Source organism: Pseudopipra pipra, chromosome 19 (genome assembly GCF_036250125.1).
Source record: "Pseudopipra pipra isolate bDixPip1 chromosome 19, bDixPip1.hap1, whole genome shotgun sequence".
NCBI classification, from domain to species: domain Eukaryota; kingdom Metazoa; phylum Chordata; class Aves; order Passeriformes; family Pipridae; genus Pseudopipra; species Pseudopipra pipra.
Window position 1 is genome coordinate 5022582 of NC_087567.1, and position 18238 is coordinate 5040819.

The 18238-nt window shown below is 52.1% G+C and overlaps 1 protein-coding gene across 2 annotated transcripts in view; it reads right to left on the reverse strand.

Moving 5' to 3' along the window:
• MGAT5B (alpha-1,6-mannosylglycoprotein 6-beta-N-acetylglucosaminyltransferase B) overlaps positions 1–18238 on the reverse strand; it is a 64754-nt gene that overhangs the window by 9547 nt on the left and 36969 nt on the right. The window contains exons 6-13 of one of the 2 annotated variants that reach the window (XM_064675731.1): positions 17101–17271; positions 16124–16288; positions 15296–15465; positions 6061–6192; positions 5038–5171; positions 4206–4336; positions 1816–1971; positions 1042–1188 (exon numbers count right to left, since the gene is read on the reverse strand). In XM_064675731.1, coding sequence (XP_064531801.1) covers positions 1042–1188; positions 1816–1971; positions 4206–4336; positions 5038–5171; positions 6061–6192; positions 15296–15465; positions 16124–16288; positions 17101–17271 — 1206 coding nt within the window. Of the gene's footprint in view, positions 1–1041; positions 1189–1815; positions 1972–4199; positions 4337–5037; positions 5172–6060; positions 6193–15295; positions 15466–16123; positions 16289–17100; positions 17272–18238 lie in introns of both variants that reach the window. The other variant, XM_064675729.1, reaches the window with a different exon arrangement.

The window sequence follows — 18238 nt, forward strand, 5'->3', positions numbered from 1 at the left end:
ACCCACCCAGGCGACTTTTGGGGATCTACCTCTTTTGTTTCAGCCCCACATGGCTGTGAGGAAGCCAGAGCCCTGATCTCCTCTGGGAAGGGAAGAGACAGGTTGCTGATCAGAGGAGGTATTTTGGGGGCACCACGAAATATGGCAGAGGGGCCTGAACCCCTGGCAGCTGGAGGAGGAGAGCAGGGCATGCTCTGTGTTTTATTCTCCAGCTTTCTGTCCTTTCTCATTTCATTCCCAGCAGACTGATCTCCTCCTTCCCCTCCGGCACACAAACACCCCGAGGCATTTCACAGCCCTCACCCCTGCCTGCCATCCCAGCTCCAGGCTGAAGCACAACCACAGCACCCACTGGGAGGGGTGATAACACCAGCAGCTAATTCAGGGGGTTCACAGGGCAGACATGGGGGGCCAGGACAGCCCAGTGCCCCCCACCCCATGATGGTGCTGCCAAGCAGGGCTGTGGCAGGGCTGAGCTGCCTGGTCCCTCAGCTCACTCCCTGAGCACTGCACTGCTTTATCCACTTTATTAATAATAAAAGAGGCAATTTTCTCAAGCCTTTAACTTTTAAAGAGTTCCTGCTCTACTTAGATTGAATTCCCAGGGACGAGCAAGCCTGGGAGGGATTTTATACCCCTGCAAAAACATGGAGGTCTTGCTGTCCCTCCATGTGGACAAAGAGACGAACAGGGGAGCATCACCCTGGTTTGGGAGCAGTGTGTGGGGGGTGTGCGGATCTGGGCTGGTGGGGAAGGAACTGGGGTTTGTGGTCTGCAGAAGGCTCCTGCACCACCCTCTCCTTGGAAACCCCAAACCCACAGCACAGCCCCTTGCATCCAACCACTCTAGATGGAGATGATGTGATGACAGGAGAGGGGACCCAACCTGCAAGGTACCCACACGTGTGCGTGTGGAGGAAATCTCACCAAAAAACACCCCCCCAAAAAAAAAAAAATCTCAGTTTAGCAACTGCTCTTCCCCAGGCTGGCTCCACCCATCCATCCGTCCCATCCCATCCACTCTCCTGCTGCCACACTTGCCTCTCTGGACGTCGGCTTCCCGCGGAAGAACTCGTGGTTGAGGGAGCTGTGCGGGGGGTTGAACCGCGCCTGCAGGAAAACGCAGCCGTTGGCGATGGCCTCCAGCGGGGCAGGACCCTCGTAGGGGAACCCAAAGCCAATGAAGAGCTGCAAGGGAGAAAAACCACGTGCTGGTGAGCGGACGTGGCCAGCCCCATAGGGAAGTCTCCCAAATAACCCACCAGCATCCCTCTCTGCTGCCCTGCTCCTGCACACCAAGCCTCTAAGGGAGTTCAACATCCCACAGCTCAGATGTGCTTAAAACTCCCCCTGCTCTACAGCTTAGCTGTACATGGGCCATGGGGTGTCCAGGAGCTGCAAGTTCCCCCATGGTGGTCACAACCACCACACTGCCTCTGTATGGAGCAATATTCCTTTGCCAAAGCTGCTTGGGCTGGTGAATCAAGAATATTTCCCCCAGGCACCAGTTGAAGGCGACCGGGATTTGCCCGCACCCACACGTTCCCTCTGAGAATCCCGTTTATTTTTATCACAGCTATATGGTGGGGGAAAAAAAAACAAACAACACCCCATTTAGCAATAAACGAATTAATCGGGAAACTTTGTGCTCCACCTGCAAGGAGAAACTCATCAGACACATCTTGATCTGGAAGGATGTGTTCTGCTCGGTTCCTGGCTAATTATCCTGGCTGAGAGGCTCACAGCTAATTATCCCAGCTACAAGGCTGGAAGGCAGGTAATGAGGGGCAGGGTCCTGGGATGACTCTCCCCCACCTTGGCCTTCCTCAGCAGCTGCTGGAACTCGTGCTGTGGGAGCAGCCCGTGGTTCTTCACAAACGCCGGGACCTCGGGCGGCCGCTGTGTCTCGTAATAAACGGTGCCATGGATCTCCATGTACTTGTTGAGAATGGCCAGGAACTTCTCCTTGCCCTGGGGAGGAAGGCAGAGCTGTGAACTGCACCAGAAGATGGGCCTGACCTATTCCACCGGAGTTGTGGGGGGATATTTAGCTCTCACACTGCTGTTCCAGAGCACCTGCGATGCTTCAGGTAAACCCACAGCAGTGCAAAATCCACACCCTCCCCTCTTCATTCCTTGTAAACACATGCTGGCCCCCACTACGCTCCCAGAGAGCCAGGACGACTGCAGGATCCATCACCCCGACCATCAGCACCTCGAGCTCCTGCCTTCCCTGCTGCCTCCAAGGGCAACTTCCACTCTGGAGCTGCTGAATTAAAGACTTCAGCAGATTCAGAGGGAAGTTTGCAACGACCAGACCTTGCTAATAGCCTCTTATTCCAAGTAACAAGTCCCCAGGATTTTCTTGCTCAGGTTTAATCCTGTTTCACTACCTGGAAAATGAAGGGGGTCATCAATTCTCTTCTTTTGGAGGCTTTCCTGCTTTTGCTCTGCAAAGCAACCTTTCCTTTTAGCAATTTCTCTACTGCAGAACTTTTTCTAGTTGAAAAAAACCACAGAGGGACCAGCCTTTGGACACTGCATTTTCAGCTTGTTCCAGTGCTGCAATGGGCCCCGAAAGAGCAGAGACCGGGAGGGAATAAGGAGTTATAAATGGGGAATTGGGGAAAACTGGGTATGTTGCCTTAAATCCTCCCTGAACGCTGTATTTCTGCCCTCAGCCATGTATCCCTGGACTTCTCCAAGGCTAAAACCAAGCCTTTCTCACCTTATTAAAACTTCAGCTCCTATTGCAAGCCGGAGGCGAGAAGTTCAGAGGGGTAGGAAATGAGAAATATAGGAAAGGCAGGTTTAATGAAATGTTTCTAAATGTCAAAAACATCCTGCTCTGGAAGACAGCGTTTGGTCCAAGGCTGGTAAATGACTCCAGAAGATGGAGGTGTTCTTTGCCTTCCCAGACCACAAAATCACTCAAACTAAGGAAAAATCCCTCCATCCCCTTATTTTATTCCATGGGGCGGCACAAGATGTGAAGCAAAGCAAAGGCAGCCTGGCCTCAAGGAACAACCACCAGCAAGGACCAGCCTCAGCCCCTTCACACAGTAATAAATGACTCCAAATATGCAGTTTTGTGGAAACTGATGTTGTTTGTGAATTCTGACTAAAAGGAGCAAATGCTTGTAGCACCCAGGGTGGAGGGAAATGTCCGTTCTGAGGTTTTAACTCTCTTTAGTGCCTTCCTAAATTAACCTAACTGAGCTCAAATGCGACTTCTGGATAGGAAAATGCGGGGGAATGGTAGAAAAATAAGATAAGATATTACAGTTTCCCTAAAATGAGATTTAGTGGGTTTCAGCAGGTCTTTTAGGGAGACAGCAAAGAGGAGACGGTGTGGCTGGATCCTGGCCCACCGCAGGCATCCCTGCTAATTAGTGGCTGCTGATCAGGAAAGATGGGGAAAGAGAGGAGATACAGCTCCCACTGCATCAACCCACATCAATCCTGGCAGCTCCAGAGGACCAAGCCCACGTCAAGGCAAAGTCGACTCTGGCAAAACCTTTTCTCTCCCGAGAAGATGCGCAGAGGTAAAGCCCAGCAGCAGCTGGTGAGGTACAGTACCTGCAACTGCAGCAGCCCCAGGCGGTGCATGAAGGGGAAAAATAGAAATAAATCAAGAGACAGTGAGAATTAGCTCCCTTTTAAAGCCTTGGAAGGAAAAGAAGCTTGCTAGCTCTGGGTAAGACGGGGGAGCACACACAGCCCCTGTAGGAGATGCAGGGGGGATGTTTTGGGGGTTGTTGTGGGTGCTGTCCCCATACAGTCACCCACCCTCTCCCCCAGGTGTTACAGGCACAGGCAGACGAAGGGAGCACAATCCCTTTTCATGGGGTACTTGAAAGCAGAGACAAACCATCCCCACCATAGCACAGCAATCATTGCAATTAATTAACGGCAATCATTGTAATTAATTACATAAAATCATTGATTTGAAATCCTCAGCCTCAGCAGCCTGCTGGGAGCAAGCATCACCCAGAGCAGAGAGCAGGGAATGGCGTCTCACCAGCCTCTCCCTGTTTGCTCAGAGGCACTGGATGTGTCACATCACTCCTGCAGGAATGGGACAAGGATGGTCCTCTACAAACACACAGAGAAAAGCCAGAGGCTGCTGCTGTTGCTGCCTCCGAGCTGTGCCTGCAGCCACCCCTGCCTGCCTGGGCTCTCCCCACCATCCCAAGGACACCCACCTTCCAGATGCTGGCCTCCTTCCCGTACACCACTGCCATGCTGCTCACTTTGTTGGACTTGATGAGCTGCTTCTCTGTCTGGTTGAGCTCCTCTGACACGAAGCCCATGAAGGAGTTGTCAGGGGTGTGAGCTGTGGGCACCAAGAGGAGAAGACACGTGGCTGGACAGATGCTTTTTGGCACCTCCCAGGGTTGAGGATGCAGCCACACTGCAGCACAGGGACTGGGATGAGCCCAGCTCCAGAGCCTTGCTGGAGCTTGGAGGAAAAATGGCATGAATTCCCGTCCAAGCAGCTCATGAAATCCAGGCTTTAGAAGCCACTCAAGTGGCTCTTTACAAAGTGAGGCATTTTTAAGGCTGCCAAAGGGGCTTTATCCAGCCAGGAAAAAGCAACACTTGATTCATCCAGCAGCCGATGGGTCACTGGGCTCCTTTCAGACAAGCACATCTCCTGACTATGCCACAGGCAAATCTAGATCACTGAGCTGCCTCTCACCTTTAGCATCCCAGCTGAAATCAAACCAGGCTTTGCAACCAAAACCACTCCATGCTTCCCTTCCCTGGAGCTGGAAGCTGCTGCCTGTGCCCTGACTGTGCTGGAGCCAGCAACCCATCATGGTGGAAGGAGCCTGGTCTCCCTCCTCAAATCATTTCTGTAGCCCAAGAGGTGGCCAAGCAGACTTGGGAGCTCCTTGCAGACAGGAGGAAGCAGGAGCAGAGCCAGGGGGGACGGCACTGCCTGTGCATCACCTGCTGGAGGAGGTCAGACCTGCCTCTGTGGTACCTGTGAGACCCCCAAACCACCCTGCCGTGCCCCTGTGCCCCACTCACGGAACATGGTCATGAACTGGGTGGGCTGGAGGTTCCAGTAGCCCCAGTTGGTGCGGTAGCCGCGCAGCGTCGCGTACTCCTCGTGGTTGTAGGCCGGCTCCGTCCCAAAGGTGTCGATGACCCGGACACGGCACCTGGGAGAGCAAACAGGACCCCGGGACCTCACCGTGAGAGAGTCCCAACTTCCAGGGACACCTGGTGTCCCCAGGCAGCTTGTCCCTTGTCTGCACCCCAGAGCATCACGAAGAGCCCTCCCCAACCCACTGCTCCTTCCTGCGAGGAGCAATTTCGCCTGGCAGGACTCTCCACTCCCCGGCAGTTGTGAGAACGATGAATCTCCTGAAGACTTATTAATGCTTTTCCCAATATCCTGGGAATGCTGAGGCAGGCACTACCAGCACAAGACTGAGGAGAGAAGGGGAACAACAAGCAAGGGGAGAGCAAAACAAGCTGAATGCGAGAGCAAATGCATTTATAATAAAAGCAATAACGCAGCTTGTCATTTTTCTCTCTAATAAAATTGTGTAGGATAGTGGAAGAGATGGGAAAAAACCATAATAAATAGCAGGACTATCAGCACTAAATTAAATCGCATATTTTCCTGGCTGGTGATGTACCAGGGGATGATGACATTTGTCTTGATGCTGAAGGAGCCATGGACAGGGCTCCTTACAAATCCACAAGGCTTACACTTCCCTCCGAGGTGTGCCCACCCCTGGCTGCAGGCACGGAACTGGAAGCACACACACCCCCCAGGCACATGCAGGAGCTGGTCTCTTCCCAGTTCAGTCTCTTTTAACGAGGTTTTATATTAAACACATGAGGCTCCATCCAGAGTGAGCAGAGTGCCTCGTGCCACGGCAGCAGGGGACACAGCAAGGCACCAGCCAGGCAAAAATCAAAGGTAAAATCAAAGGGCCTGGCTCCTTGGATGGGGAGGGCTATCCCTCGAGGTCATTACCATTAGTCTTTGCTTGCTAATTAATGAAATGGAGAATAAGAGCAGGCAGAGGCTTTGCTTACCTGTATTTCTTAAAGGAGAGCCCCATGTGCTGCTTCATCTGTTGGAGTCCATGGTAGTCGGTGTAAATCAGGTCAAAAGGCAAAGGACTGGTCAAGGGGCAGTTTCCCCGTCCTGGAGGCACCCCTAAGTGACTGGGGAGAAGCAGGAGGGATCAGGGCCCAGCACCACGAAAGCCCTGAAACGCAAACACTCATTTCCCTGCCAGGCACTGAACAGGAGCCACCAACCAGCTCCCTCTTTGATGGAAGGGGATGCAGATGGTTCTCCTCTCCCCAGTTTTTATTTCCTGGGCCAAAGATCTGGGGAGTCCTGGTCCCTCCCCATCTTTGCACCTGCTCCAGCTGAGTTCCTTCTCCTCCCACATGGACTGTGAAGCTTCTGCACAGCAATCCCAGACAGGGCTCACCACCATCTCAGTCACTACACACACTCCCTTGGATGTCTCTTGTTGAAGACACCAGATTTCATTTGGTTTCATTGCAATCACATCAGTGACAGACTTGTAAAACCACATCTTTCCTCTCCTCTCTGCCTGTGAGGCTCCCACCTTAGCCTAAAATTCCCTAACAGTTCCTTACAACAGCCATACTCAGCCCCTCTTCCCTCCTCCAGTGGATGAAAACCCAGATAAACTCGACTGCAATCTCTTTATCAAGACCATCAGTTACCTCGCTGCCAGGGTGAGATGTGATTAATCCAGCAAGATACAAGGCTGGGAAACCTGTGCTGTGTCTCCTTCCATTTTCAATTACTTCTCTGAACCAATGAATCCCTCTCTCCAAAGCTGTTCCTCTGAGTCTACCACTGATGTCAGACTGGCAGCCCATCTGCTTGTCTGGACCACGTTTCCTCCTTCTCAGAAAAAAACCTGTGACACCTTCCAGCTTCAGCAGGTTTCTCAAAAATCCTAGTTACATGTACTTGTGATTTCCAAGTGCCAGTTTGTTCAGAAATACAAATGCTTCGCTCCTCAGTTTTAAAGCTCTATAATTTTTTCCTCCTAAAGATAATAATTCCTCACCCTCATAACCCCACAAACACCCAAAAAGCAACAGCAACACCCTCATGGAAAACCAAACCGCTGAGCTGGTCTGGTCCACCCAGGCTGTCTCACTCTCACCACGCAGTTGTCCCATTTCGTTCTCAGTCCTTCCAGCAGGGCTGAGGAATTCCTGTTTTATTTTGCAAGTCTGAGCTCAGACACTGTGAAATCTCACCCTTCACTCCTGCCTGCCAAGACGTCTGTCTTTGTTTTCTTCTGGGCTCTTCATTTACTCCTAGCACCTATTTGGAGATGGGAATTTATCCCAACCGTGCCTGTAAGTATTTTTACTTCTTTTAGGAATAAAAGTTCTGACCACGTCTTAAACTCTTAGGCTTTGAATCTTTCCCTCTTATGTGAGCTCTGTTACTGTTTCTTGTAATTTCTCTGCATCTTCCCTTCTGAACATGAGAATCCTCTTTCCAGCCCTACCTGGGTTTTATTTGTTGCTCAGCTGAAGCTCAAATGAACCCACAGCCCAAGGGTCCATCCTCTGATGAGCACTTCCATAAAGTCCTCATCCCTTCCCTAGTCCTTCAGCATTTAATCTATCAAGCCCATGGCTGCTTCCAGAGGAAATCAATGGCTCTTCCACCTGGGGAACAGCCAAGGCATACAGTTATCACAAGCATTTGCTCTCCAGTCTCTCATACTCTTCACCAATATCAGAAGGTGTCACAGGGAGCCAGAAGTGGGTTGGCCAGAAGAGATACTAATGAAGGGCTCTTGGTCTGCTCCTGGCTGTATCTCCCTCTTCTTCTGAACCTGATCTAGTGGAAGATGCCCCTGTTCATTGCAGAGGATTGGACCAGAAGACCTTTAAAAAGTCTCTTCCAATTCAAACTATTCCATGATTCTACATGGCTTGCAAGCCCTTGAGCGCTGAGCACCAAGATCCTTCTTCCAGCCCCATCCCAACCTCAGATCGGTGAAGGGTCATCCCAAACTTCTGACCATGACACCCAGAAAGTGTGTAAATGTGGAATAACAAAGCCAGGAAAACCCCAGCATTTCAATTTAAGGCGAAGAGCTGCTTTTGCAGCTGCTTCATTGCTCTTGTCACAAGGAATATCAGCATCAGCTCAGGGCAGCCCAGCCGGGGCGGCTGCAGGGGGAACAGGTCACAGTTTTGTCACTTTTATGCACAATTTTACACGACAGGACTGATTGGGAAGATGGCAGGAATAGAAAGGCTCTCACCTCCCACAGCTACCTCGCTACGATAAATAGGGCAACGAGGAGACACCCTCCTGGGGAGTCTGAAGGGGAATTTTTAAGCCAGTAAAAAAACCCCAAGGTTTTATAGAGATGCAATTCTAAACATCAGATTTGCTCACACACATGCTGCTTTTTCCTCAGTGATCAGCCAAACAGTGATTTACACCAACATGGCAACTGTGGTGAAGCAACTCAGCCAATCTCTAAATCTTGTATTTAAGTGAAAATCCCCAAACCATTACATTTTCCTTGCAGCACACCCCATCCTCCAGCTGGTACGTGTCACACGAGCCACTGCATTACAAAATAATCTCTAATTTAAGAAAGCCCTAACCAAGCTTCATGAGGGGCTGTGGGAGACAGCAATTAGCATAATTAATTCTGAAGCCTCCAAAAAACTTTCCACCAATTAGGTGGAGCAGGTCTGGCTCCCCCAGCTCCTTTCCTCACTGCAATCTGCCACACATCCCCTCCTCTCCAGGTGCTCAGGACTTGCCACATCCATCTATACTCCCAGTGCCTTGACTGCGTGGCAGGAATAGCTCTAAAAGCAGGACCAGTGTCTTTGAGCAGAGCATCTCTCCATTTATGCCCCTTATCCTCCCCGAACACTTTATAACCACTGATTTTAATATTCCAGTCATGCAAATCCAGGCTGCACCTCTGACATGGCGGGGGGGGGGATTTTTTTTTCCCTTCCTCCTTATTTAAACATTTTTTATTCAAGCTTTCATCATTTGCCAGTTAAGTCAACTAATTTTCTACTAAACCCAATTTCACTCATGGTTGGAGTGCAATTTCCCTGATTTTTCCTCGTGCCATGTACTATTAATGGCGCTTGAAATTACGCAAATAAAATTGATGAGCGCAAATGCCGCTTCCTCAGCCGGCGCAGCCCAGAGACCTGTTTTTGGAAGTCACTTGATCCCAGCTCCTGGAGAAACCTCCCCTCCCAGAGCAGCCAAGGGTGGTGACCAGCTCATGCCTGGGCTCAGCACCTCCAGAGCCCCAGGTGGTGATCCAGTGGCTTGTCCCATCCCAACATCCCGGATTAGTACATCGCTCCTCTTTGGGAGGGCACGGCTGAAGCAGCTCCAATCCAGTGGATGCAAGAGCCGAGCTCGCCTCTCCGCCAGCTGCCTCCACCAGCTGTGCCTACTCCAGAATAAATCTACAGCAGCTTCTTGTCCTGCTATTTCCTCTTATAGGTACTTTAATCAAACCAGGGGACCGTTCCCTCCCCGGGCGCGGTGCAGGCGCTCAGAAATCAGATGACTGCGGGGTTATCTTTACATCCCATTGACCTATTTTCAAATTAACCCAACGTTTCTTTCACGCTTTATCACTCCTGGTGCTGCAAAGTCCAGCACTAAATGGATCTCATGGGCATCTCCTGGCAGCCTGGGCCAATATCCTGTATTATATTTAATTGCATCTCCTCTGCCCACATCTGCTGCCATCAGCAAGACAGAGGGGGGAATGGAGGAGAGCTCCTGTCCTCGCTGCTCACTCACCTTCTCCATGTCTGCAAGAGCCCAGCAAGCACAGGGCTGTGATCCAGAGGTGAAAGGTGCCAGAGCTGAGCCTGTGCAGTTCATGGGGGTCTGTGACAATCCCATCACAACCAATTTAAAGCGCAAACCTAAGCCCACGAGATGAACATCCTACTGCCTGCCCTCTGCTCCCAGCTCTTCCCCCTGCTAGAATAAACACTTGCTAGAAGCAAGGATTTTTCAAGCAATTTCAGCATGATTTTTAAGGCACCTGCAATGGTTTCACTTTTGCAAGGTGTGTCTGGACTGTTTCTCTGGCCCATCATTGATCTTGTATGACACAGCCCTACCCATCCCAGGGGGGAAGTTCAGCAATCCATTGCTTTATTTCCAAGGCCTGGAGATGCACAGGAGGGTGCCAGAGCAAACTTTTTTTTTTCTGGTCAGAGATTCAGCAAATAATGAAGTAACTTCCCAGGAAAGGATAAATAAATACTTGGGCTCTTTCAGAGAGCAGCAGAAACCGAACACAGATGCTCGTGGTGCCTGGGCAGACCCTGTGACAGACAGGCTGTCTCCTGCTGTCCCAGCTGCTCCAGAGCTAAAAAAAAGGAAGAAATTCTTCCCTGTGAGGGTGGTGAGGCACTGGCACAAGTTTCCCAGAGAAGCTGTGGCTGCCTCATCCCTGGAAGTGTCAAGGACAGGTTGGACTGGGCTGGGGGCAACCTGGTCTAGAGGAAGGTGTCCCTGCCCATGGCAGGAGGGTGGAGCAAGATGAGCTTCAAGGTCCCTTCCAGCCCACCAGATATATCTGCTGGAAACATGTCCTGATTAAATTACAGACTGGAGAAGCCAAGGAAGCTCAAACACACACAGTGTTGTGTCCAGTGCCCATGTAACCTCTCGGTTCAGTCTTCATCATTTCTGTCTTTGCAAGGGGTTGCAGCTGTCGAGTACCCACAATCATGAGCATCATTTCAGCTCCCCCTGAGCCCTGTAACCAAAAATCCAGCCTTTCCAAAGCCCGCAACAGCCCTTATACAGTCATGTCCCAGCAAGAACATCAATGCCTGGCCAGAAAAAGAACAACCCAGTAGCCCCATCAGCCTCCAGAAACACTCTCAAGTACCAGGAGCACCTGATGCTACACTAAAGGCTGAAGGTTCCTGCCCACTGGTGCAGAGCTGATGAATCCCACAGCCATGCCATGCAGCTCCATCAGGATCACATGCAACTGGTCACTTCTGGCTGTTCTCACAAGCAATTCCTGTCTCTCCCACACAATGGCAGGACTGTGTTTGCCAGCTGGCGAGGGGAGGTGAGGCCAGGAGCCCGGGCATGGCGCAGGTTTTCATGTGAACAGATGCAAGACAGAAAGACGGCTTTTATCTGCCAGGAAATGATTAGAAATGTATTTGTCTGGACATCGTGTTTCCATCTGAATGGCTCTTTCTGCAGCGTGAACACACCTCGGTGAGCGTGGAGAGCACAGGAAAATGGGAGCTCTAACTGTGTGCCAGGTGGAGTGGTGGCAGCAGGAGCTGAGCCTTGTACCACCATGGTGCCAGTCCTAATGCAGCCCATACACACCACCCCAGCACGGGGAGAGTGTGTGGCTTGTCACCCAAGCCACAGCTACTGCTGGGCAGGGAAAAGGCTGCCAGCACAGGATACAAGCACGTGCTGAAAACCAAGTGTCTTGCCAGGGAAGGTATTAGGAGTTCAGAACTAGAGACAGGAGCAATTAAGCTCCGGGAACACTTTGTAAAGCCCTGACCCCACGAGGCATCAAATCCCATTTTCTTCGACTTTCTGTCCTGCCTTATGAGCAGTTAATTCCAAGGGGACCATTGCAAAAAGCACCTTTCAGCGTCATTGAGATCAGCACTCCTGTGGTTCCAGCAGTACCACAGCCCTGTCTGCCCAAGCCTCTCCTTTAGCCCTCCAAAAGCAGCTGGAGATGCCGAGATGTCCATTGCCATGACCTGAGGATGGGGGTAGGAGCTGGAGGTCCCAGCACTGCCTGTAGTGCCCCCTCTCCTGAGGGCAAAGGCTGAGCACATCCTTCATGCCTGACCCCATGGCACGGGTGCTCCAGAGGAAAAGCCTCGGCTTATTGCAGCTTTTGTGCCGGCACAGCCCTTGCTCCAAAGTGCTGCTTGTAATTTTCCAACATCTACTCATGAGCTGCCTCATTATCAACCCAGCTCAGGGCTTTCAGGCACTTCCCACTCCTCCCCTACCAAGCAGCACACACGAACGCCGGCCTGGATTCTCACCTCCCTGAAAGCACTTCTGAGCTACCAACACAAGACAAGGTGTCTTCAGCAAGAATAAAGTGTCTGCATTCAGATTTCCGATGTTTCTTCCCGCCCTGCTTCAAGACAGGGCTCAAAATGCTGCTGGCTCCCAACCCAGCACAAATCTCAGATGGAAAACAGCTCCTGGCTCCCTGTTCCAAGCTCAACGGTTTGCCTTCCTCCCAGGGAGCTGCACGTGGAGTCACAGAGTGGTTTGGGTTGGAAGGGACCAGATAAGCCTGTGTTTCACCCCTTGCCTCTCAAGACGCATCAGAAGCACCTCATAAATTCACTGAGAAATGCAAAAGAGGACAAATACACCTGAACTTAGTTCAACTACAGGAGAAAAATTAGCCCCTGGTAGGACATAGCAGCAGAATTCACAGATCTTTAAGGTCCAGTCACACTCACAGCCTGTTTTCATCCCCAGTCCTCCATCACCAGCTTTTTTGACCAGGGCCTTATTTTTCCTCCTCGTTTGCCCAATCCCAAGCATTCCAGACCCAATCCTGACCACCCCCTCCAGGCACTGCTGCATTGCAATCAATACAGATGCTAATAATGAACAGCTCTCAGATAACCACTGAAGTGTATGCAGGCAAAACCTTCCAGCGATCCCTTGCCAATGATCAATACTCACAGAAAAATCAGCTCAGAAATTTGAACAGACGAAAAAACAAACCAGCAGAGAGGTTAATCCATGCTGAATAATTTATGAGTGCCAGCAAAGGCTGTGCTGGGCCAGAGCAGCTACAGCTCCCAGGCATGAAAGGAGCAGGAGTTGCCAAAGAAAAAATACACAGAAAGTGGATTCAACACTGCACATTTCTGGAGCAAAATATCCCTGAACCCATCCCAACACTGGTGCCTGTGCTGCTACAAGCTCAGCAAGAGACACTTGGGATGGGAGAGGACAAATTCAGCCCCAGTCTACAGCAAGGCAAAACTCCAGCCACTTGAGCATCAAGTAACCCCTGCCAAAAGCTGTGGCTACAGGTAAAGTCCCCTCCAGGCTTTAACAAAGAGCCCAAGATTAACTATTAGCATGACTCAGGATTAATTACACTTGTTCTGCTAAACCTCCCACTCGCTCCTGGTCAGGCAAAAGCTTTTCCCAACACTCCTTAGAGCCACCAGCCCGAGAGCAGGGACACTGCTGAGAGATCTGCAGACACTGAGCAGGATTGCTGGCACCACTCAGTCCCCCCTTGGGCAGAACCTCTGCCCCCCTTCTGACACCCATATTAACCCATCTCTTGGTGGGCTGCAGGAGGGTCCCAGTGAGTGCTGGGCCCAGTCTGGGACAGAGGGGACCTGGCTACAGCCCCAGATCCTGCCTCCACTGGCCCCAGCCCCATCAATATGAAAGTGGGCACTTGACATGAGTGTCCAGCATTTAAAATGTCATCAAAGCCAGGCACAGGACACACTCTTGGGGAGGTGGGGACAGCATCTATCACTGGGACACAGAGGACAAAATGTGCAGTCCCAGCCCAGCTCACTCACTTCCCATCTCAGCTACAAAGGGGAAGAGATAGAGCTGCTGTTCCCAGGCATCCTAGGGGACACATCCAAATCCACGTCAAAAGAGATCTCATCACTGCCAACTGACGTTGAAGCTCCCACGCTCCTGAGAAAGGCAAAATACTACAGGCAGCAACGCAGCTCTCCAGTCCCTCACGGAGGGAAACGGACGCTGCAAAACCCCCTGTAAGACTCACCAGCTCCTTCCCCTCCTTCAACAACAACCATGAGGCTCTTCATTAAAAAACCACAAGCAAGAACCACACAACAACAACACAACCCTCCCAGCCATTCACTTCTTTCATCCCCGAGTGCACGGGTGTTATTTAGCACATCAGCTGAGCTCAGCACACCTCGCGGATCGCTGTGACACGTGCACGCCTCTTTGAGGAGCTGCTGCCTCTTGCATTAGGACCAGGATTATTTTTTGAGTTAATTAGTCAGGAGCTAATTCCGTTCATTAATTCTGAATGCCACAGGGGCTGGGTTGGGGGGTTTTTTTGTGCTGTTTTTTCTCCAGGATTGTTGGGTTTTTTCACTCCCTTTTCAGCACGGCTCATTATGTGGCCGATACTGGCTTAGTGTGTTCCAGAGCCTGACCAGTCCCTGAGGCAGCTTCAGGCTCTTCTTGATTTATAACCCATCTAATTTGTATTTTCCCTGGCACTTGCCCTCCACTCAGGATGGCAAGGAAACCTTGTGAGGCTACAAGAGGCAGCAGTGTCAGCCTGGTAATAACAAAACTGCATCAGCAGAGAGGAACGTGGCATGTGGTTGGCTTCCCCCTCTTACTTTTTCCATCTAATATTGGTCCCTCTTGGAGACTCTCACCCTGCATCACCCCATATCCCACGTCACAAAAAGCCCATCCTTCTGTGGGAAGTGCCTCCAGAAGCAGCAAATTCCCCTGCAGGTCCCCAAACCACCCCCAGCACCTCCTGAGGAGGGACTCCCCAGGTGCTGCCACCCACCTGCAAGGGATGCAGGTTCTATTTGGCAGCCACACCAGCTGCTTGCCTTGTGGCAGAGCAGGAAGGGAGGGAGGGAAAAAAAGAAAGAAAGAAAGGAAGGAAGGAAGAGAGCACGGTCACTGCTCAAACAACACCAGCAAAGCCATGGGGGTTGAGTGCAGCCATGTACAGTGGGAAGAGCCAGCGACTGCAGGACACCTGCATCCTGCAGCCACAGGGCCACCAGCCCCACAGAGAGCATCCCTGGGGAATGATGGGCGAGAGGGAGCCTTTCCCATGCCCAGCTCCAGGCAGGTGTCAGGGGACAGGATGCCAGGAAGGCAGCACACAGGATGCTGCATCCTGGCAGCAGGGGATCATTCCACTCAGATCCAGTGCCAGGACCACAGTGCCTGCCCGAGGCATGTCCACAGCAGCCCCATGCAAAGCATCACTTCACACCAGTCCTTCCCACTTTCTTGGGATGCAGAAAGGATGAAATCTATTCCATGATGCTGGTGGTCTGCACCCACCCAACGCCTGCACCAGTACAGCACCAGCCTGGCCTGAGATGCAGGTCAGGGAAAAGCCACATGCAACCTGTTCTGACCTTGTGCTTTCACATCGGACCTCAATGCAACCCACACACGTGCAGGGGGCAGACCCTCTTAGGGGGGGCCCAAGCACCCACAGAACCCAGCACCCACCTCTGCAGCTCCTTCAGGGAGACTGTGACTCTCAGGCTGTGTCCCAGGAGGAAGAGTGCAGCCAGGATGTCAGCCCACTGCACCATCTCGCCCAGCGGGCCCCCCTTCAGCACCCGTGGGCTGAAAACATCCCCCGACTCCTCCGTCAGGAAGCCAATATGGATCAAGATCTGGAGAGACAAGGAGAGGGGTCAGCACCGGGGAAAGGGCCAATTTGGGTTTTCCAGTCCAAAACAACTTATGGTCCCTGAGTCCCTCCAGGTCCTTCGCACACTGTAATTATGCAGGGAAATCAGAGAGGGATGAAGGCAAGTGAAGTGTGTCCAATTAGCAAAGACCAAATGGTCAGAGTTGGCCAGCTCCCCTTGTCTAGTGCTCTGTGTCCTGGGACCACGCTCACATTCCTGATTACATCACAGTGTGAACCACAGAGCAGAGGGAGATCTCCCAGCACACAGGGACCGAAGAGAAGGGCACCACAAATACACCAACGGGAGGGCCAGCAACCTCAGCATGTCCTCAGAGGAGACGTGCCAGACTCCTGCCCCCTGCTGATGGCTGGCTGCCAGCTGGACATTTTCTCCCATCCACCAGGACCCAACTCCAAAATCCACCCCCTTGTTCAGCAACACCAGTCCTGCCACATCCCGAATTCACGTGGAGCCACATCCACGGGCAACAGACCGACCCCACAGGCCCACGTGCTTCCATAAACGAATTTTCCTTCCAGCTCATTCACAGCCCAGCTGTCTCCACTTCTCTGTGCTCCCAAGGGCCCAGCTTTCCCATCTCCACACCACGAGCCCCCGCCGTGCAATTTGCTCGTACGTGTTTCTGGTCCCTTTGCCGCCCCTTCAGCTTCTGCTCGAGGCGCCGGGCCGCCCGCAGCCACTGCTGGGCCAAGTGCCGGATCCTCTTCTTCATGAAGCTCAGGGACTCCTTCCCCGTGCCAATCAGCTCCAGGAGGTGAGCCAGGTCGCTCCGGAAAGCTGCCTAGGAAAGGAACACGCTCTGCACTGTGAGTGTAGGGAAAGCGGCCACGGGAGGAGCCCTCGGGCTGCCCCAGGGGCTGCGGGAGGTTTGTCCATCGCAGCTCAGGTGCTGTGGGTCCTTCCTGCATGGGCAGCACTCCCCAGAGCCACCACAGCTCCTCCACTTCATGCAGCAAAACCCCAAGGTCTCATTGCACCCAGAACATCTCATAATATCCCAGATTCCTCAGTAAAGACATGGACATGGGGTGGGTGTAGAGGACACAAAAATGATCAGAGGGATGAAGCATCTCTGCTATGAGGACAAGCTGAGAGAGTTGGAGCTGTTCAGCCTGGAGAAGAGAAGGGTCCAGGAAGACCTTCTTGAGCCTTTTCAATACTTAAAGGGGGCTTATAAGAAAGATGGGGACAGACTTTTTAGCAGGGCCTATTGTGACAGGACAAGGGGTGGTGGCTTTAAACTAAATGAGGGTCAATTCAGACTAGATTTAAGGAAGAAATTTTTTACAATGAACACTGGTATGAGTTTCCCAGAGAGGTGGTAGATGTCCCATCCCTGGAAACATTCAAGGCCAAGTTGGATGGGGCTTGGAGCAACCTGGCCTAGTGGAAAGTGTCCCTGCCCATGGCAGGGGGTTGGACTAGATGACCTTTAAAGGTCCCATCCAACCCAAACCATCCTGTGATCCTGTGAAAACCCACAAGAGGCATCACAGCCCTGCTAACACTGCTGCTCTGGGAACATCTATTTCCAGCTGATGTCTCCCCCCAGACCCTCCCAGAGTGGCAGAACACAGGCTGTCCCCACCTTACCTGCACCGGGGGCCGTGGTGGGGGCGAAGGCGCAGCCGCCGTCCGGTTTCTCCAGGGCAGGGGAGGGCAGAACCACTCGACCTCGCTGAGGTAGATGAGGAACGAGCACTCGGTGCCGTCCACGCCAAAAAACGCATAGCAGGGGTCAGAGGTCCACCTGGCCCTCATCCACTGCAAGGGAGCAAAGAAACACATGGGGCTCGTGCTCTGGCCAGGAGGGGATGTGGCAGCCCTGCCAGCTGCCCCTGCTATGGGAAACCTCTGTTCTCCATCCCCTTTACCTGGGAGATGGAAATGAAGGGCAGAGGGTGGACAAAGGGCTGCAAACCCCGCACCCGTGTCTCAGTGTCAGTGTTGACCCCCCCCCGGTGCCTCCAAGGCACACAGGGCAGAGGAAGAGCCAGAAAGGTTTGCTGGGGGCTCCGTGGATTTCTAGCACTGATCCCAGCACCAACACACGCCTTCCCTGGAGGCACAGCCATTAATCCCCAAGAAATGATATACCACAGGGATTTCTTCCCGCTAGCTTGGCTGGGGAGCAAGGGGAGCTGCTGATTTCATTGCCCTGGGCACAGCGGGGCACAGAGACGGATCTGCTGCAGTCCCCAAGGATGATTTCACATGGAGGAGAAGAACCAGAGACCAGAGCAGCGATTTATCATCTCCCACAACAGCTCTTGCCAGCCCTTTCCTAATTCAACTACAAAAACAAATCTACTCAGAGACAGGTCGCTGCGCCCAATATGTAAAGCACAGCAATCATCAGGAGAGGAGATGGGATTACACAGCCTTCCACAATTGCATTACATTCTGAATTTACTGAAATTGTGGAAGGAGAGGATGCCTAGCACCAGGGGAAGAGAAAAATACAGCCCCCTCCCATATCACTTTCATATACCCTTCAACATCTTTTCAGCGAGACTCAGCCCTGCAGAAGGCTGAGCTTGAAGCAGGAGGTTGGGAAGGGGAGGGAAAAGGGAGATGCTTTTAATTAGTTCATGTAAATATGCTCTCTGACAAAGCCATCATGGTCTGGGCCAAATGCCAGGCTGCGTTCAGGTTGTAAAGAGCAGGTTGGGTCAGGCAGGACATCCTACTTGAGATGGAGGTCCTGGCCACCTGAACGAGATGCTGCTCT